This window comes from Prionailurus viverrinus, chromosome A3 (assembly GCF_022837055.1).
Source record: "Prionailurus viverrinus isolate Anna chromosome A3, UM_Priviv_1.0, whole genome shotgun sequence".
Lineage (NCBI taxonomy): Eukaryota > Metazoa > Chordata > Mammalia > Carnivora > Felidae > Prionailurus > Prionailurus viverrinus.
Genome location: NC_062563.1, coordinates 6,478,027 through 6,498,542, shown reverse-complemented (window position 1 = coordinate 6,498,542; position 20,516 = coordinate 6,478,027). Strand labels below are relative to the sequence as shown.

General features: G+C 49.1%; 2 protein-coding genes across 7 annotated transcripts in view; both read left to right on the top strand.

Moving 5' to 3' along the window:
• Positions 1 to 14,469, top strand: part of CASS4 (Cas scaffold protein family member 4) — a 45,066-nt gene extending 30,597 nt beyond the window's left edge. For 3 of the 5 annotated variants that reach the window (XM_047854590.1, XM_047854591.1, XM_047854589.1), the window contains 5 exons: positions 1,537 to 1,638; positions 2,640 to 2,720; positions 3,607 to 4,932; positions 6,160 to 6,237; positions 8,498 to 9,692. In XM_047854590.1, coding sequence (XP_047710546.1) covers positions 1,537 to 1,638; positions 2,640 to 2,720; positions 3,607 to 4,932; positions 6,160 to 6,237; positions 8,498 to 8,908 — 1,998 coding nt within the window. In that variant the 3' untranslated portion in view covers positions 8,909 to 9,692. Of the gene's footprint in view, positions 1 to 1,536; positions 1,639 to 2,639; positions 2,721 to 3,606; positions 4,933 to 6,159; positions 6,238 to 8,497; positions 9,693 to 14,339 lie in introns of those variants that run through there. The other 2 variants (XM_047854593.1, XM_047854592.1) reach the window with 2 other exon arrangements.
• A 1,990-nt stretch (positions 14,470 to 16,459) lies between these two features.
• The window catches only part of RTF2 (replication termination factor 2), a 41,762-nt gene continuing 37,705 nt past the window's right edge, over positions 16,460 to 20,516 (top strand). For both annotated transcript variants that reach the window (XM_047852639.1, XM_047852638.1), the window contains exons 1-2: positions 16,460 to 16,594; positions 20,404 to 20,498. In XM_047852639.1, the coding sequence (XP_047708595.1) occupies positions 16,526 to 16,594; positions 20,404 to 20,498 (164 nt within the window). In that variant the 5' untranslated portion in view covers positions 16,460 to 16,525. The remainder of the gene's footprint in view (positions 16,595 to 20,403; positions 20,499 to 20,516) is intronic.

Sequence of the window (20,516 nt, the reverse complement as noted above, 5' to 3'; positions counted from 1 at the left end):
AAGAAATAGTCGTCCCTCAGAAGGACGTTATTTTGACACTGGGCAGCTGAGTGCGTCCGGGGGAAGACAGGTTTGTCCTGCCTGCTTCGCAGTTGCTTTATCTGAGTCTGTTATTCCGGCCTGATGAGTGGGGGGCCCACTGTCTTCTACCTACTGTCTCAAGCTGTACACATTCTTTCGCCCAAAACGAGCAGATCGATTAGGAAATACGAGCACTCACTTCATGCCGGGCACAGAGCTGGGTCACCCCCCTGAACAAAGGGACCCCGATCTAGTCCTTCCCAGCCTGAATTGCCCTCCCGGTCTCCGCACATTCAGGTCCTAACCATCCACGCGATCCAGTTCGGAAAGCCCCCTGCAGTGACAGGTTCCTGGCTGCCAGATGGGAAATGCAGTCGGCCTCTGACAGACGCTCTGGACTTGACCTTTTGCTCTCCTCAAGGCCCTGTCTCGCTTTCCAGCCTGTGTCCGGGCTCCGTCCATACTTTATTTCCTCCTTTAGACCTTGACCCTGGCAGACGGCACCCACCCCCCTGGAAAATCACCCCTTCCCGCGCCCCTCCTGGAGACACTCTTGTTTGAAAGGGCTGACGTGGGGCCCCCCGCAACTGTTTTATTTTAAAGTTCGTCAGGTGATTGGTTCTCTGGCCGGGTTTGGAAGCTGTCGCCCAGGAGCAGCTAGCCGGGTGCCCGGTCTAGAGTGGACATTCACTACAATCCAGTGACTCCAAGGCTGAGGCCACCATTGGTCTGGTCACCTCCCGCGGCCCCATCAGCCCTCAGCTGGAGCGACAAGTCCCGCGACCCGCCCCTGCCCCTTCCACACCCCCGATAGTCCCTTCACTTTATACCCTTAGAGCCTCTCTGCCTGCCTGGCTCACGGCTACATCCTCAGCATCATCGGGTGAACACATTAGTAACCTCAGGTTCGAATCACAGCCTCAGATCCCGAGCGAACTCAGAATAGTCTGGAGGCTGGCTGGTGCTGCATATCCCCACACTCCCCGGGGGCACTCGGAGACCCAGATTCAGGGCCCAAGACTCCCCGGGAGCACTCAGAGACCCAGATTCAGGGCCCAAGACTCCCCGGGGGCACTCGGAGACCCAGATTCAGGGCCCAAGACTCCCCGGGAGCACTCAGAGACCCAGATTCAGGGCCCAAGACTCCCCGGGGGCACTCGGAGACCCAGATTCAGGGCCCAAGACTCCCCGGGGGCACTCAGAGACCCAGATTCAGGGCCCAGGACTCCCCGGGAGCACTCGGAGACCCAGATTCAGGGCCCAGGACTCTGCATTCTAAGCTGCTCCCTGCTGAGGCTGAGGCAGGCAGAAGACTGCCCTCCACCACAGGACCCGCCCCTCTCATGTCCTGGGCTCCCCCACCCCCGCGTCTGAGCAAAGGGCTGCGCGTTATGGGTGCAGGGAGAACACCTCCACGCTGCGGGGGTGCCTTCGCCGTGTGAGGGTAACACGGAGCCTGAGCTGTGGACACCACGGTGACGTTTCTTTCCCACGGTTCTTCTTTTTCTCCCCAAGGCCCTCTTCACGATTCCCAGACCCGCTCGGGCCTCGCTGCCTGCTCGGCCTTCCCAGGTGTATGACGTGCCAACCCAGAGCCGGGGCCCCCCGGTGCTGAAGGTGAGTCTCAGCCGTGGCCCTGCCCCACACATGAGGCTCTCCGCGCCACCCAGATGGCTCCCCCGCATCCCTGCAGGCACCGCCCGCCTCTCCCACACCTGGTTTTGAACACCTCCCACCTGCAGGTTCCGAGGTGGGCCATTGATCACTGGCTCGGGGACAAAGTCTCCTCCCTGGGCTCTGGGACAGGCCGGTCGCCTCCAGCCTCAGCCTCCTGAGATGCTCCCCCCCCCACTCCCCCACTTCTGGTCTGGCTCTTGCTCAGGTTCAGGTGTGACCCACATCTGGCCCTTGGATGAATACACTTGATCCCTTTGCCGTGACAGGTGCCAGGAGCACAGGCAGGGCCACGTGGGACAAGGAGGTGCTGGCCTTGGGCACAGAAGTCTTAAATAAAGACACATACAGGACTCACCTCCCTCACCTCACCCTCACCCCGGCCCTCTCCACCCTGTTTGTTTGTTTAATGTTCATTTATTTTTGAGAGAGACAGAGCATGATCAGGGGAGGGACAGAGAGAGAGGGAGACACAGAATCCGAAGCAGCTCCAGGCTCCGAGCTGTCAGCACAGAGCCCGACACGGGGCTCAAACCCAAGAACCGTGAGATCATGACCTGAGCCGAAGTCGGATGCCTCAGCAACTGACTGAGCCACCCAGGTGCCCCACGAAGTCCCAATTTCCTTGATTCCTTTTAAAGTCAACCCTAAGGCTAACTTACAAAACTAAATGAGCCACTGTTTTTAACTCAGGCCCACTGCGTTTCGTTCTCTCTCTAGTTTGCCCCCATCTTCGGTCGAGAAGGCGAGCTTTTTAAAGCACAGGGTCCGTTGTTGAAAACATAACCATGTAAGCTTCCGCCTTGCAAGCGTCATGACCGGAAGCCCCAAAGTTTTCAGTGGTTTGCATTTTCCTTTGGAAAAAACACTGGCGTGGGCAGAGTCTGTGATGTGCGTCCATCGGGAGGGAAAAATCCAAGCTATCCTTTTCGGTCTCTCCCCAGGAGCCAGAGAAGCAGCAGTTATATGACGTACCCGCCAGCCCCCAAAAGGCAGGACTTGGTCCCTTGGCCAGCCAACCAAGTGTGAGTATGATGAGACGCGGAGATTTGCTGCTAGGAAAATGTGAGCCTCCTCCGGGACGTTCTATCAGCGTGGTCCAAAGTAGGGATACAGATGCCTCACAGCAGAACTTACTTCATTTGGAAACCTGATGGCAGTGATGTTCAGGAACAGGGTGGGCGATGTGGTTTGGGTGAGTCCTCTAGCTTCTCCGTGCCTCAGTTTCTTATGGCGGACTAATTGTGAGAATTGAGAAATTCCTGCAGAGGACCTACTACGGTGCTTGGCGCGGAGCAAAAGCCCAGCGGATCTCAGTTAAATGCTTATTATTCTATACCTCACAGATGTGTTAAGGTAGGTTTTTATTTATTGGAGAGACGCCTTAATTTGAAAATCTGGAGCCCGTGTTCATCGTTGAATTCTGTCCCATGGATACGATGCGTACGCCTATACCCAAGGTTATCAGGGAAGGCCTTACAAAAGAGGGGACATCTCCACAGGGTCGTGAGGGTTGCATAGGAGTTTGTTAGGTAGAAAGGAAAGGGTGGGGAGGGCTTTTAGAACAGAAGGGCTGGTTGGGGCCAAATGAAATACAGTGGGCTCAGTGAGTACTCTGAGTTCAGGGGACAGTAAACAGCCTGGGCGACTGGGCCCACGAGGAAGGTGGTGGCAGGAGTGGTGTGGAGGCCTGAAGGTGGGTGCAACCAGATTGTGAAGGGCCTCGAGCAAAACCAGCAATGGGGAGCCGCTGAAGAAGCTGGAGTAGGGGAGTGACAATCAGATTTTTAAGAAGCACAGTACCTGGCATTTAGGAGGCCCTCAGCCTAACAACACACGTTCGTCAAAGGAGTGGCTCACACCCTCTCTTTATCGCTACTAACCCGGGCAGTTTTGTTTGGTTCTTCACAGAGGCAGAGCGCTCCCCTGACGTCAGCGATCGCCTTGAGGCAAGGCGGCTACAACACGTTACCGAGCCCTCAGAAATCTGAGTGGATCTATGACACGCCAGTATCTCCGGAAAAAGCTGGAACGAGAAACGCATCTCTAAGCAGCTTTGCAGAAGGATCGGGGCCCCACACTCCCCCCAGTATATGCTGCTCCCCCCAGTATATGTCCAGCCTCCACTGTCCTCCAAATAGCAGAGCAAGGTCCCTCGATCCATACCTGCACAAAAATGTGCCCATGCAGAAAAAACTCAGCCTTCCAGAAATTCCTACGTATAAATTTCTGGCCTCGAGGGACACGTTCCCCTTGGACGAAGGTGTCGGCTACAAGGTTCCTTCCAGCTTTCTGATTCCCCGAGCGGAACAGCAGAACACCAAGCCAAACATTTACGACATCCCTAAAGCAACGCCGAGAGGCCCTCAGGCCCAGCACGAGCTGGGGAGTGCCGACGGGGCTTCAGAGAACGTCACGGACCGTGGCTCCTCGTGGCTCTCGGGACGGCCACCATCGCTGTCTCCGGAAGCGGACAGTCTGTCCGTTTCCAGCTCCGACAGCCGAGCCAGCATTGTCTCCTGCTCCTCCACGGCCACGGACTCTTCGTCCAGCTCCTGCTCGGAGGAGGCAGGGAAGGAGCTCTGCTTGGACCCGGACTGGGCCCGAGAGACAGCAGCGTCTCTGCAGCACAAGGTGGCCGGCTCTGTCGCAAGCCTGATGCTCTTTGTCAGCAGGAGGTGGAGGTTCAGAGACTATCTGGAGGCCAACGTCAGTGCCATCCGCAGGGCCGCCGACCACGTGGAGGAGTCTTTGAGGGCTTTCCTGGATTTTGCCCGCACGGTCCGTGGGACCGCCTGCAACCTCAGTGACACTCACCTTCAGGCCAGAATTAGGGACCAGCTACAGACGATTTCCAACTCCTACCAGATCCTGCTCGGAACAAAGGAGAGCCTGGATAGCTGCGATTGGTCCCTGGAAGTCCTCGTGACGGACGAAGCCCAAAACAGCCCGGACGACCTCGAGAGATTTGTCACGGTGGCGCGGATGGTTCCGGAAGACGTCAAGAGGTTTGCCTCCATGGTCATTGCCAACGGGAAGCTCCTTTTCAAGCAGAACTGTGAAAAGGGAGACACCTTGCAAGTGACCCCAGACGCACAATTTAAGTTTGCCGAATGCATCCAGCTTCCCCGAAGAGAAACGGAATTATACCAAAGAAGTGCTCCTTTTGATAAACAGAAGGAGAGGGAGCACTCCCCTGAAATACTAAAGAAAAACGGGACGAGTATCTGTGAACAGGTGAGTTCCGAGTGGTAGAACACAAGGAGCCCTTCAAATTTTATCTGGAGACGTCGCCCATCAGTTAGATGCTGAGAATCCTTCCGTAATTGTTAGAAACAGTTCAATAACTGAATATCGCATGATGATAATCTTTCGATAATTTCTGAGAGACGTTGGTTCCATTTTCCAGAAAATAAAATTCATGGAAGTGCTGTTCTAGATGAAATCTTATTAAGAAGTAAGATAGGCATTTGAACATTCAGGCAGATTGGACGTCTTCTGGAAACGTGGTGTCTTGGGGCTTATCTCTAACACCAGGGTTAGAAAGGACTTTGAAACCCTTTTGAAATCTGTTCTTTGAGCACATTTTTCAATCTCACCACCGAGTTTCCTTGCATTTTTGAAAGTTGTAGATTTAGTCATTGTCTCTGTGTTTCTTAGAAACAGAACAGGAAGTGTAAACACTCTTCCAAATCGTGTGTGTTCTTAGCAGCCTCCAGCCTTCATTTACTGTTAGAAATACTTGGCTGCGTGAATTCAGACACGATAGGAAAAGAGCCTTTGGTTCAAGGATTGCGAGTGTCAAGGGGTACAGCAGGTAGCCTGGGGGCTGTGTCAACACGACTTGATCCCTTTTAGCCCCAATCTTGTGTGGTATTCTGTCAAAATGCCTGGTGGTTGGTGTAACAGCTTTAACACATTCTAGAGAAGGCAGAAACCTGGGTGTTTTTCATTCCCTATTTTAAAAATATAGATATAGACATAAAGAGGTATAAAATACATAAATATAAACATATATAATTTTTAAACTATGTGTCCTTATATCAGGCCATGTGGGTAGGCAGAATTTAGCCCTGGGTCTGGCAAAGTTTCCTTTGTTGAAAAAAAAAGGCACCAGGGGGCAAAACTATTCACAAAAATAAAAACATAAATGCTCAAGTTTTCTTTTTTTAATATTTATTTCTTTTTGAGAGAGAGAGAGAGCACAAGAGGAGATGGGAGGAGATAGCAGAGAGAGAGGGAGACAGAATCCGAAGCAGGCTCCTGGCTCGGAGCTGTCAGCACAGAGCCCGACGCGGGGCTCGAGCCCACAAAGGGAGATCACGACCCGAGCTGAAGTCGGACGCTCTACCGACTGAGCCACCCAGGCCCCCCAAAATGCTCACCTTTTAAAGTAGACTTAAACACCCCTGAACCGTGTCGAAACCACTCGAGTTGGTAATCGGAAGGGATTTTATTTTTCAGAAGTTGCCTAATCTAGAAGAGACAGGAAAACCCATCTTGGAACAAAGGTTGGATGAAAACAAAAACCTCGCAGCACAGGTAAGTGACAGGGCCGGCTCGCCCGTATTTCTGACTCGCGTGCTTTATCCCTAGAGATGCCTCCTGCTATGAACGAGTCAGCATGATAGCCGTGATCCACGACGCCTTGGGAATAGATGTGGTGTTTGTGATGGTTCTTCCCATTTGCAGTAGAAGGAGCCCCGGAGATGAACAGGTCCAACGAGCCCCAGAATGTGGAGCATGATCCTTGAACCATGAGTGACAGTTCTGGGCGTCGCAGGTTTAGCGTGGGTGGGACTGACATGGTGTTCGATACCAGGGATGCACATTCCCTTTGACATTCTCTTTTGAATGCTTCTGGTTACAACAGGAAAACCATTTTGGTTTGGGGCTTATGTGTCACCAACGCCTCTGTGACACTTGATGTTCTTTTTCAAAAACATTCAAAGATGTTATCATGGTGCTTAGTTTTGTTGGTTCCTTCTTACCGGTGACAAATGACAGTGGTTTTCCAGTCACCAATTTGAAAAGTTTCCTTTAAGGTAATAGAAGTAAACCCAGTGGGTTCCTTTAAAGACAAAGATGAAACAAGTCAAGGTGAAGAAGGAAGCAGACAGGGCATCCCTGGTGAAGGTTGTCTGAGTACCTAGAGCCTGGAGAACAGGGAACCAGATCAGCTCCCTGGCTGGGGGGTGGGTGTGAGTGGAAGAGAGAAGGACAGAGATGTCTGATCACGTGGACATCTCGGGGGCAAATTGGGACAAGAACCCTCGTCTGAAAGTCTGAGATCAGGGTGCCAGCTTGGGCAGATCCTGGTGAGGGCTCTCCTCTGTCTTCTCATTGTGTCCTCAGGTGGCAGAGAGCAGAGACAAGGGCTCCAACAAGGGCACTAATCCCATCACAGGGCCCCACCCAAATGACCTCATCTAATCCTGGTTACCTCCCAAAGGCCCATCTCCTACCACCTTCACCTTAGCGGGTGGAGTTTCAACATACGAAGTCAGACCCTAACACTGAGTTCTTCTAGGGTGTGAGCTTTGAGATCACAGGTGGATGAGAGAACATGCAGTTTCATGAAAAGACTAAGACATTGAGACTTAGCTGACTCCGCCTAGAACTCCAGATCTTTATTTTACAAAACGAATGACCATAGGCAGCCCTTTGCTTCAGGGAGCATCAATCTCCCCACCTGTAACCTAACAAAGAGGCTTTTGATTATCCCCTGGAGTGGTTGCCACTAAATTTTTTTTTTAATGTTTATTTATTCTTGAGAGAGAGACACAGAGAGAGAGAGGAGGGGAGGGACAGAGAGAGCAAGACACAGAATCCGAAGCAGCTCCGGGCTCCGAGCTGTCAGCACAGAGCCTGATGCAGGACTTGAACGCACAAACCGTGAGATCATGACCCGAGCTGAAGTCAGACTCTTAACCAACTGAGCCACCCAGGCGCCCTTTGCTGAGCATCTTTCGATAGTGCCTAGGCTTTGGGAAGACATCAGTTCCATATTTCAGAAACTAAAACTCATGAAAGGAAAACTCTAAATGAAACTTTATTAGCAAGTTAGAGAAATATTGTCATATTAGGACAGATAGGTCAGCGTATTTGGATTTCTTCCGGAAATTTGGGGGGATCGGGTTTATTGGCGATGCTGAAATTAGAAAGGATTTTTTGAAAATTCCGTTCTTTGAGTAAATTTTTAAATCTCATCGAGTTTTCTTGCATTCTTTAAGGTTATAGATTTATTCATTGTCAATGTGTTTCTCTCTTTTTTTAAGTTTCTTTATTTCTCTTGAGAGAGACAGAGACGGTGCCAGCAGGGGGAGGGGCAGAGAGAGAGGGAGAATCCCAAGCAGGCTCCACACTGTCAGCACAGAGCCCGATGCGGGGCTCAGACCCACGAACCGTGGGATCAAGGCCTGAGTGAGATCGTGACCTGAGCTGAAGTCGGACACTTAACCAACGGAGCCACCCAGGCACCTCTGTCCATTTGCTTCTTAGAACGGGCTTCTAATGGTTTGTTGAGAATACTGAATGAGATTTTATGTATTTAACACGTAAGATGATATATACAATGCAATATATAATATTGTATATGTAAATACCATACTTTATATGTAACCGTGCTTTGAAAACATTAACATTAATTTGTTAGGCAAATGGTGCACGGTGGGGCTCCCCACACAAAACCGTACTTTTTCTGATATAAAGTCTAGAACGTTGAGCAAAACAGGAAAAGGGAGACACCCACAGCCTGGCGATCAAATCTGCCTCTGATCGATTACTTTCCTCCCTCCTCCAGCATCCTTGTTCCCCCACCCCCCGGCCTCTGAGTCAGCAGAACCCTGAGAAGAGATTCCACCTTTCTCAACACTGCCGGCTCTATTTCGGGGCACTGTTCAAAGCCATCGGCGTATTTAACAGCAGCCTGAGCAACAGCCAGCCCCCCGAGATCTTCATCGCACAGAGCAAGCTGGTCATCATGGTGGGACAGAAGCTGGTGGACACGCTGTGCCAGGAGACCCAGGAGAGGGACATGCGCAATGAGATTCTCTGTGGCAGCAGCCACCTTTGCAGCCTGCTCAAGAACCTCGCGCTGGCCACCAAGCACGCCGTGCTCAAGTACCCCAGCCCGGCAGCCCTGGGGCACCTCCAGGCCGAGGCCCAGAAGCTGGAACAACACACTCGGCAATTCCGGGGGGCGCTGGAATGAGCCTCCTTCCCCCGCCTTCTCCCTGTTCACCTCTTAGCTTCAACTTGCCAGTCCCCAGCCGTGCAACTGTGTCCTATGCGAAAAGCCAGCCCGGGGCCACAGCCACGGGCAGAAACAGCCACGGTGGCCAAAGCCGGTATTGCCAAGGGGCCAAGCTACCCCAGGACATTGACTTATCCCATAGAGAGCCAGGTATTAAGTAAGGACCTCGCTAAGGTTTTAGCACAGCATGTGGGGTCGGCGTACCAAGTGATGTGGTAGAAACCAATTTTATGTTGGTTGAATGCACGCCTGTCTTAAATTCACTCATTCAACACTTATTTATTGGGCATGCACTATATGTCAGATTCTAGGTGCTGGGCGTATAGCAGTGAATCAGAGCCCTTGACCTCAGGGAGTTTACAATCCAGTGGGGAGAGGGACAAATGATGGAGAGATACATATACAGCGTATCAGGTGCTAGGGTGAAAGTCAAGGAGGAGAGACTTATTTTCAGATGATCAATCCCTATTGCGACCGTCAGCAAATGTTCTGTTTTTCATTTTGGACTGACTTAATTCTGTGAGATTTGGTACAAATTATGTATCTGCCTCTTACACTCTGTACATATTTGCTATTTCATCTTAACCAAGTTAAAGACGCATGTTCTATTTCCAACATAACACGTTCTGTTGGGTTCCTTGTTAATTTATTTTGTGTATCACAGATTCTGTGTCGGTAAATTCAGCATGCCCAGTCAGAAAAGGCTGATGCTTCAACAGTCTCAAATCTGTTACCGTTTATAACGTTACGTAAATATAATCGTGACTCAAAACATCCTTCGTAGCAATCCTTTCCTTGGAAGAGTCGTTGATCTGTATCACCCGGGTTCTGGGGCCGAAGCAAAGCCTCCAATATTGACTCGTCTTATTCAAATGCTTCTCCCGGACGTGTGCAAGGAGACGCAGTAGAGGCCAAGTGCTCATGCGCAAGGCTAGCGCGGAAAAGGCAAAGCCGTCCCTCGTGGTGGTGCAGGCAGGAGGTATGGTGTGGACAGGACACCGACTGCCGGGCACGGGTCTGAGGGTGGTGCAGGAATCGCCTCTCGAATCAAACCACCTCCTTTTCCGCTCCTTGCAGCTGGGACTTCAGCTCATGTTGCTATGGTTACAGCATCCCCTCCACACACCTCAGCCACTAAACGCCTTCTGCATTTCGGGCTGGAAGTGACCCGAAATGTCACCAGATCCAGGCTCTTCGCCCGGTCGGCACTTCTAGACTGTTGACTGCTAGAAGGCTGGTTATTTTCACCGAGTTACTCTTAGGGTCCCTAAAGGAGGACCGCGTCTTTTGTGGGGCTGGCTTGGTTCTCTCCGCCAGAACAGGGAGGCCCCGTTCTTTGAACAGCCGTGATCTGTATCAGTTAGAACTCCTTCTGTTGGAAGCGATCAAAAACCATATCCAATCTTTCTTAAGCAATAGAGGAAATTCATTGACTCAAGTATCTTAAAATAGCCCAGGGGCAGCCTGGCGTTAAGGCCGGCTGGTGTGGGTGCCCAGTTTCTCAGTCCCACTTGCTCTGTGTTAACACTCGTGATTGCAAGGCGGCTGCCCCAGGTTATATCCTTGGTTTGTAGCCAAAGGAGAAGAAAATGGTTTGATTCTGCTTGGGCTGGCTTAGAGCAAGTGCCTGCCCCTGAAAGCCCACGACAAGCAGGGCATGTTAATACCCAGGTTGACCTAGACGGGATTCACCCACATGCACACACACACACACACACACACACACACACAGTCCCATGTGTCTGGAGAGAGGGAGAAGAATGGCCCTCCCAACAACTATCACGTGTCTGAGATCCCCCTGCTTTAAATCAACAAGTGAGCCTGCCAGTTTCATGGATGCTGAGAGAAGACACAGATGCTGGCATCAGAGGGTATGTCTGGGGTCCCCAAGATCACCCCTAGGTCCAATGATTTGCTAGGAGGAATCCCAAGACAGCATTATGTTTGCGGTCGTGGCTATGATTCATTGCAGTGAAAGGGGCCAGCAGAGGGAAAGACTCAGAGAGTGAGGTACAAAGGACACCAGGCTCAAGTGGCCAACAGTCCTGTCCCCGTGGTCACACGGGACACTTCTAACTCCCCCAGCAACAAGTTGTGACAGCACACGTGCGATGTTCCCAGCCAGGGAAGCTCGCGAGGGCCTCACGCCCGGGGTTCCTATGGTCGGCAGCCTTTTCCCGAACTCCAGGCTCCCAGAAGGAGAGCACGTAGCCAGCACGAGTGACACTCGTTGTATGAACAGTTTAGGCAGACTGACCCGTTCTTACCAACCCTGGGGATGCTGGGAACCCTCCCCAAATGCCAGCTTTTATAAGCAACCAAAGGCCAACCTCATGAGCCAGCCTTCTAAGGACACTATTCAGGCGGGCTATGTCACAGAGACGAAGGAGTTTCCTCACAGCATCGCAAGCAGCTTGTGCTTCACCTTTCCTTCTTTCCACCTGACCCCAAGTCCCAGGGCAAAGCAAAGGAGGGCACAGGTGATGCTGTGCGCACTGGGGGCTTGTGTCAAAGCCAAAGAACCCTGAGCGTAGGCGACCCCGGTCTTTTACAATGGCCTCTGTGCAGACCTGACCAAGTTTTGCCTCAGAGGGAAACATGACCTTTACTGGGCAACAAACAGAGCTCTCTTTCTGCTCCGGAGGGAGACATCACCTCTCTCTTCCAAGGGTGTTTGCTGAAAACAACCTAGAAGAGGTAATCCAGAACAAAATGCCGTCAGCGCCTCTGCCCAGAGGACATAGAGAAATGCGAGAGACCCTGGAGAGCTGGGTCCCAACGGGGGCCCCGACCCAAGTCAGGAATGTTGTCGCAAGAAGGAGGGGTGGCCGCGGGGAGGCGCCCGTGGGTGTTCACGCCAGCGGGCAAGATTATTTTCGCACAATAGTAATGACAGCAGTACATATTGAATAAGTGATTGCTACCTTCCAGACCCTGTTCTAACGCTTTAGACGTTTTAACTCATTCGGTCCTTCATAAGTGAGAGACTCTAACAGGTAATCAACAGACCTCCATTGCTTTGGGAACACTACAGAAGTAGGTAGCCAGACAGGTAGAGAAACATATGTGGTTGGGGCGCCCGGGGGGCTCAGTCGGTTGAGAATCTGACTCTTGATTTCAGCTCAGGTCATGATCCCAGGGTCATGGGATCGAGCCCCACGTTGGGCTCAGGGCTGAGCATGGAGTCTGCTTGGGATTCACTCTCTCTCTGTGTCTCTCTCTCAAATAATAAATAAATAAATAAATAAATAAATAAATAAATATTTAAATATTTAAATTTAAATATATCTGGAGACATATTTGTCTTTCTCTCTATTTTTGTACATATTTATGTGTGTATATATGTATATTTGAGATGAGTTCAAACCAAATTCAACTTTGTTGACAAAGTACAAAACCATTGGCTTTAAAACAGTTGAAAACTGCTGCTGTTAGCTAAATGTGTTTCCTTCCTTTTTTTTTTTTTTTTGAAAGAGAGCAGTTATGGGATGAGTTTCCACTAATTCAATAGCACAATTACTTCTGAAAAACATTTAAAAGTAGAATAGTATCAGTTGTTGTTGTTTTGTGTGTGTGTGTGTGTGTGTGTTTTTACCTTCGGCAACGTTTTGCTAAGTAGTTTTCTTTAATGCCCAGAACTCTGTACTGCTTCCTTTCAAGGTAGGAAGAGGAAATAGTGGCTGGTGTGGTGGTGCCCGTGGTGATAGCAACTTGACCTCAATTAAGTTAAATTTCATCAGGAGGATGGAAGTGACGAGGAACCCAGTTAAGAGATCTGCCAGTGTGACAAGTGCTGGGGAGCTGTGTTTCTGGTTTGGAGGCAACTATCTTTTTTATATATACACACAAAACAGCTTTTAAAAATTTTATATTCTCCCCCAATATGCATCCAGCTCTCCCAAAGCTTCCCCTGTGCAAAAGTCTCCCGTTTAGGGTAGGCTGATTTGCCAATGCCTTTTTCCTTTCATTCATTCGTGGGACAAATATTTACGGAGTATCTCCCCTTTATCAGGCCTCTGCTGAGCACCAGAAGTGCTGCAGGGGACAAAACAAAGGTTCTGCATCGTGCAGCCTTCCTTCCAGCTGAAAGCAGGGGGGGGGGGGCGGCAGGAAACCAGGGCGAGAAGAGGTGAGGTGAGTGAGGCATTCTCCTTGAACGCAAAATGTAAAGGGGCACCCGAAAACCTAGCAACCAAGATACATTTTATTTTGATGCAATATTTAAACAATCATAATCAATGCAAAAAAAAAATCCACGGCGCACAAGATGTCAAAATTTAAATTTATAATATGATGCCAGGGATGGTAGGTGCCATGATGAAATTAAATCAAGGTGGGGGTAGTGGTCAGGGGAGAAGCTCGGAGGAGGGGTCCTAGAGCAGACATTGAGTCACACAAGGGACCCAGCCTGGCACACAGGGGAAAAGAGTGTTCCTGGAGAGGGGACAGCAAGGCAGGTGCCCAGAGGTAGAAACATACCTGGAGCCCTCAGAGGAGAGAAGGGGCCAGTGTGACTGGGGCCAAGAGAGGTGGGGGTGCTGGGGGGAAGGGGGAGACATGAGCTGGGATGGGTAGACATAAGGCCTATATATTCCTGGAATATGTTTAATATTTCCCTAAGACTGCAAACTAAGAGTAATTTTTTTGTCCTGAATTATCTCAGTAATTACTTCCATTTCCCACTTTATTTTACTTTAACCCTCCTTCAGACATCCTCTTAAGTGTAACCTTGAATGATGTGGCTGTAAAAGTCTTAAAGAACCGTAACACATATTTGTTGGTTTTTCATGCCAACTCTCAAAATGAGTCACTTTGCCTGTCAGCCTTGTCCAGACAGAATTTTATTTATTTGTATTTGTTTTTTTTTTTTATTGAGAGAGAGAGAGGGAGGGAGAGGGAGAGAGAGGGAGAGAATCTTAAGCAGGTTCTATGCTCAGCACAAAACCCGACGTGGGGCTCGCTCCCACAACCCTAGGATCATGACCTGAGCCGAAATCGAGAGTCAGACATTCAGACTAAGCCACCCAGGTGCCCCCAGACAGAATTTCAAACTACAGCGCAGGGGGAGAGCTCACAGGAAATCAAACCCTCAACAGTTCAGAAGACTAAAACATTTGGAAACAATTGCAACAGGCAGTAGGAACATTTAAACTACTTGATCTTGGCCGAGGCCTCAGGAGCTGGTGAATGGGATACATATTCGTATTAACTGCAGCAATATTTTCTATGTACGACCGGATATTTTTCCACGGGGAGTGAGTCCAAACTTTTTCTCAAATTCTCCAGTGGGTCCCAACACCCTTTTGGGATTAAGAAATACTGATTTTGCTAGGGGCTCATGGGTTTCTTTCTGTTGGTTTCATTCATCTCCCGCCCTTCACATCCACAGCCTGGCTGGGGCAAAGCTGTCGTCAAAGATCCTCACAAGGGAATATCCTGTATCAGTTCGTTCAGCAAAGGCAGTGGAAGGTAACAGCAGCTGATGACTCCAGCGTGTCTAATGTGGCTCAAGCAAAATGGCACAAAGCACGTGAAACACCGAGTGAGGTACCTGATACTTAGCCAGCTCTCAACACAAATGAGTTGCTACCGCTGATATTAACTATATAAAAGCTTAAGCTGTGTATTTTCGGTAGCACAGCGTAGCCTAATAGCCAATACTCTAAATGAGGAAACCAAGGAGGAAGAGAAAAAAGAATCCAGCTGCCTGAGTTTCAACAGCCCACCCAGTGGTCACTGCTTTGCTGGCTGTCACGGTAGCTTTGGGGGAGAGGTTAAGGAACATGGCATTTGTAGTTCCATGGGCCTCACTTGAGAAGGCCTCTCATCTTGAACTCCTGTTACCTGCCGTGTGCCCCTGAGCCAAGACACCTTGCACAGCTCAGTCTCAGGTTTGTCATTCGGAAAATGGAAGGCGTTGTACCCCCTGCCTCCTAAGTTACAAAGACAGAGGAAACCGTGCCTCCCGATCTCCCGGTCCACCGCCATGGTTAAATGCAGAGCAGGTATTTCTATTTTCACTTCTCCAAATGAACTAGGGGAGGGGCAGACTCTGTTACCAGAAAAGAGCACTGGTTTGAGAGTCTGTCTAAAGATCTTTGGGTTTATGCTATTCCGTCCCTGATTTTCCGTCCTTTGGGGGAGAAAAGTAATGTTGGAACACAGTCCCAGCTCTCCCTCCTACCAGCTGTGGGACCTTGGGCGAGTCCTTTGATCTTTCCAGGCCTCTATTTCTGTACTTGTAAATGGATTCCCCTAGTACGTAGCAGTTTTAGGTCCTGCCCAAACTGGACTTATCACCCTCGCTGCACTTGTCTGTATTTCCTTTGGGCTTATTGTGGAAATACATACTGATCGAGCCAAAGGTTCTTCCAGGCACCGAGGCTACGATGGGGACTAAAACAAAGTCCCCACGCTCACAGTTTACAATTCCTGTGATTGGCATAAAAATAAATCATAAGGCAATGAGAGACCAACGGATTAAAAGGTTTATTTTCTTTAAATTCCCATCAATTGCAGTCACAGAGAATCCAATGTTACAGTCCTTGAAGTTTTCATATCCACATGTTTTCTGTTCCCAGCTGGGGAATATTTTCAGGGTTGTTTGTTTGTTTGTTTGTTTATGTCTCACTGTGGTCAGCAAGGTAACATCCAATCGTATAGGTCCACCTTACTCGCTGTGGTGAGACTTTCCCCTAATATTTACCACAATTAAAGGAAAAACTAGAAAGAGAGTCAAGAGCCTGAAAGCAGACAGTCATGGATTTTAGCCAGGGTTTTGCAAGGGATTTGGCCTCTCATTATGGACCTAATACAACCTATCTCTTGGAAAAGGCAAGCAAACATCAGTGTAGCCTTGATAAAGCTGCCTCTGTTCACTACACCTGCTTTTTAATAAATAAATAAAGGGGGCTGTGGATCAGATACATTCCTGGACCAACTCTGCAACATTTCATCTACAGACGGTCCACACGGCAGTATGAAAGTTGCAGGCCTAGAGAATCTTACTCCCCCAGAACCTACTAGAACACCACTTCACGGGATTTGTTGAGAGTGTTAAAGTCACGGTGGTGCTCAGTTACAAGTTCTCCCTTGCACACGTGATGGTTCTCTGACACAACAGATGTCATTCACATGCATCATTAATTGCATTAATAAAATGCACCCCTTTCCCTCCAGGCGCTCCCATTCCGGGGATGTGCCAGACCCACAGTCAGACGTGCTGGGGTGGGACGGGGCCCGAGAACCGGGGGTGCTCCTGAGTCACCCCCGCTCCCGAACCGCGGCGAGCGACCGCCCCAGGGCGGCAGAAATCCAGCGCCCACCGGGAGGAGGGAGGGACGCCCCGCCAGCCCCTCGGCGCGCAAGGCTTCGCGCGCGCTCCGGCAGGCGGGGCCGCGGGGCCTCGCCCACCGCCTAGCGACGCTCTCCATGGCAACCGGGGTTGGCAACGGATCCGCCCCCACTGCGTTGCGTCGAGCGTATGCGTCATCCAGGCGCGCCGGAAGTGACTGCGGCGGTCGCCGGGAACTCCCGGAAGTGGTCGCTGCTGGGGATTCCGACTCCCGGTTTGCGATGGGTTGCGACGGAGGAACCATCCCCAAGAGACACGAGCTGGTGAAGGGGCCGAAGAAGGTTGAGAAGGTCAGCGACGTGGGCCCGGTGGGGGCCGGGGGTGTGGGGTCCCCAGGGGCGAGGGGGAGGTGGGGGTGGTATGAACCAGCGGGGCTCCTGACGCTGCCGTGCTCATTTGGAGAACTCAGAATTACCGACAGTATTAATATCAGACCTTTATTGAGTGCTTGCTTTTGCCGTCCACCTGGGGGTACGCTTTATATGGGGTAGCTCGTGCAGTTCTTACTGTCATTATCCTCGCTCTTCGGACCTAGAAATTGAGGGCCGAGAGGACAAAGTTAGTGCCAGGGCCAGGATTTAAAGCCCGTCTGCCGTTAGTTAGTAACAAGGATACGGGTGGCTGCTGTTGATTGAGTTTTGTACACACCAACTTCCTTTTCCCCGGGAATTCTTCCCAAAGGTTCCCTTATCCACACGAGAGCAGGCCCTGCTCCTAAAAAACTATCTTACCACTCTGTGCACTGCCTTCGTGGTTGATTAAGGTCCGTCACAGAGAAAGGTAAGCTCCCTGTGGCAGAGGCTGTGCCTTTTCCCCCTCTACAACTAGCACAGTTCCTGGCACAGTAAATATGGTGAGTACCCAATGAATGAGCGGGTAGTTGTTAATTCCCATAGGTAACTGAGAACATTGTATATAATTTCCATGCTACTAACAGGAAAATTGAGTCCGTAACATGACCAAGATCACACAACTGATAGCTAATGAAGCCGGGATTTCCAACCATTTATGCAGGAATTCAAAGGTAGCATTAGTAATTACTTTTTTTTTAATGCTTTATTTATTTATTTTTTAATAATTTACGCCCGTCATGGGGCACCAACCCATGACATCAAGATCGAGAGTCACATGCTCTACCGACTAAGCCAGGCGCCCCGAAGCATTAGTAATTGCTTTTTAATAACAGAAGGCGCCCCGAAGTGTTAGTAATTACTTTTTAATAACAGAAGGCACGTAAAGCACCCAGTTTAGCGCCCGGCACACGTGGGTGCTCCATGTATTCTCCATTCGGCAGCTGGAGAAAGCTTTTGGAAAGGTAAATCTCATATATCACCACTGTATTTAAAACCGCCCGGCAGCTTTTTGTCATATTCAGAAGAAAATCCCACCGGGTCTTGTGTGATCAGATGCCTTGTCTCTCTCACCCCTCATCTTCTGCCCCCCTCCAGGTCTTTGGTTCTGTTTCAGCGACACAGGCCTTTGTTCTTCAGCCTGGAGTAGAATGTCCACAACCTGATACATCGTTCGTTCGTTCGCTGAGATACCATTCATCTCTGTTACTTTGTTCAGTTCTTTCCTCAAATGTCATTTCAGTCCACTGTTGCAAAATACATTCCCTCTCTATTCTCTCCTGCTGCTTTGTTTTTCTCTATGGTGTTTAATCACAGTTTTTATTTGTTTATTGTCTGTCCTTCTCTTGCCTGAACAGAGACCTTGTGTGTCTTACCTCTGCCACACCGTCAGCACCTGGTAAATAAGTGTTGGATGCAAGAATGAATGAGCACTCAAGAGATTGGAGGCGCCCTCTGATCACACCTACATGTGCATAGGCTCATGCTGGATAGTCACCACTCATAAGAGCTTTGCCAGAAAAGCATGCAGCCGGTTTTGTTAACTCATGGCCAGGGCTGAAGAGGAGCACCTTAATGAAAAGCTCGGCAGGGTGTCAGAAGGGGATAGAAAAGAAGAAAGGGTGATCGGAGACAGCCGGAGCGCTCAGGCAGGATAGATTTGTGTTATTCTTATTTGTTCAACAAATACTTTATTAAATGCTTGCCATGGGCACCATTCTAGGCCCTGGGGACACAGCAGGGAACAGAGTCCAGCCTTTGCATTGCTTACATTTCGGATAGATATATAGTAATTAAAAAAAAATTTTTTTTTAATGTTTATTTATTTTGGGGGGCGGGGAGGGCAGAGAGAGAGGGAGACACAGAATCCGAAGCAGGCTCCAGGCTCTGAGCGGTCAGCACAGAGCTCGATGTGGGGCCTGAACCTACGAACCGACCGAGCCACCCAGGTGCCCCAGATATATAGTAATTTAATATTTTTGATTACTCATATGGTGTGTTTGGTCTGGAATTTAAGACCTTGCCCTGAAAAGAAGACAGACCTTGGAAAAAAATGTTTTCAGAAGTTTTGGGGGGTTACCAATTTTTAGATTCCTGGGTAAAGATTAGTTTATGGCTTTTCTCCCTGCCCCCACCTCTCCCGATATTTTTTGAATCAGCTGAGGACTATGGGTAAAGAAGGTAAGGGTCCAGAAAGTAGATCCTGGACTTGAATGGCTTTTTTGCATCTGCAGACAATGTAGTAAATTGACCTCACTGGTGGCAGGTTTTCTCAGGGCTCAGCTACAGTGTGAATTTTGATAAAAGCTGTTTAAGCTGTCAAGGTGTGGCTCTTGGACCTGGGGTATAGATAGAATAACAGTTGCCATAATGCGGGTTTTGTTTTTATTTTGTTCTGTTTGAAATACTAGGCAATAGAAAGTAGCGATTAGAAGCATGGTCTCTGGAGCCGGCCTGCTTGGGTTCTTAGCTCCTTCATCTGCTTGTTGAGTGACCTTGGACATGTAACCTAACCTCTTGGTACTCCCAATTCCTCAATAACAAAGTAAAAAAGTACTAAGCTACAGGGTTTTTATGAGGGCTAAAAGATTAAGTCACAGAAACTGCTTAACATAGCGCTTGGCACACAGTAAACACGTAAGCAGTTGTTACTGTAGAAATTAAATTGAAGGGAATTTTTCCTCATTTTTGTCTTTTCCTATTTTGTCCCACTTATGCCATCCTATCATATTATTCAGGTTTGGCATTTTAGGAGGGGAAAATAGTGGGACATGGAATATTATGTAGGTGAAATAGCATTTGAGGGCAATGGAAGGTCTTATGTTTGGGTTTTCATAATGTGGGTAAGGATTTGATATGCTCCCTAATGAACAGTGTTGAATTGGTGATTTTTATTAAGAATTCTGTAGCCTTTGGGCACCTGGGTGGCTCAGTTGGTTAAGTGTCCAACTTCACCTCAGGTCATGATCTCGCAGTCTATGAGTTCGAGCCCCGCATCGGGCTCTGTGCTGACAGCTCAGGGCCTGGGGCCTGCTTCGGATTCTGTCTCTCCCTCTCTCTCTACCCCTACCCCTCTCTCGCTTTCTCTCTCTCTCTCTCTCTCTCTCTCTCTCTCTCTCTCTCTCTCTCTCAAAAGTAAACATTAAAAAAATTTTTTTAACTACATTAAAAGAATTCTGTAGTCTTTGTGCTGAACTTTAAAAAACAACAAACCCGTTTTCTGAGTCCTGAGTCCTTATATTCTGCTAAAGCTTTGAAGCCTTTCCCACTGATAGAAATTAAGCAGTACTGCTTATTGTTTTCTGTATGGCTTCTCTAACTTACTGTTAAGATACAAATTAGTATTTGGGCTAATACTAGCCAGGGCTGCCTGGCTGGCTCAGTTGAAAGAGTGTGTGACTCTTGATCTTGGGGTTGTGAGTTCGAGCCCCACATTGAGTGTAGAGATTACTACAAAAAATAAATAACTCAAAAAGATGCAAATGCTACTATTTATATGCAGCTTGCATAGGCAATTTAATTATTTGATGTGAATGTTTTGTTTTAGGTATCACATTTAGAGGGAACTTATTTGACATGGTGTTGATTACTCTGACTTTTTAAGTCCCAGCTTCGTGTGTGCTATCTTTGATTTCAAAGACAAAAATCATCACATGTGGTAAAACTGAATTAGCCTTTATATGTAGAACTGCGGACCATATGTCTTTCGGAGGTGAAAGTTAATTGAAAGGATTTTTTGTTTCCCTTAGGTTGACAAAGATGCTGAACTAGTGGCCCAGTGGAACTATTGTACTTTAAGTCAGGAAATACTAAGGCGACCCATAGTTGCCTGTGAACTTGGCAGGTATGGTTCCTTTACTTA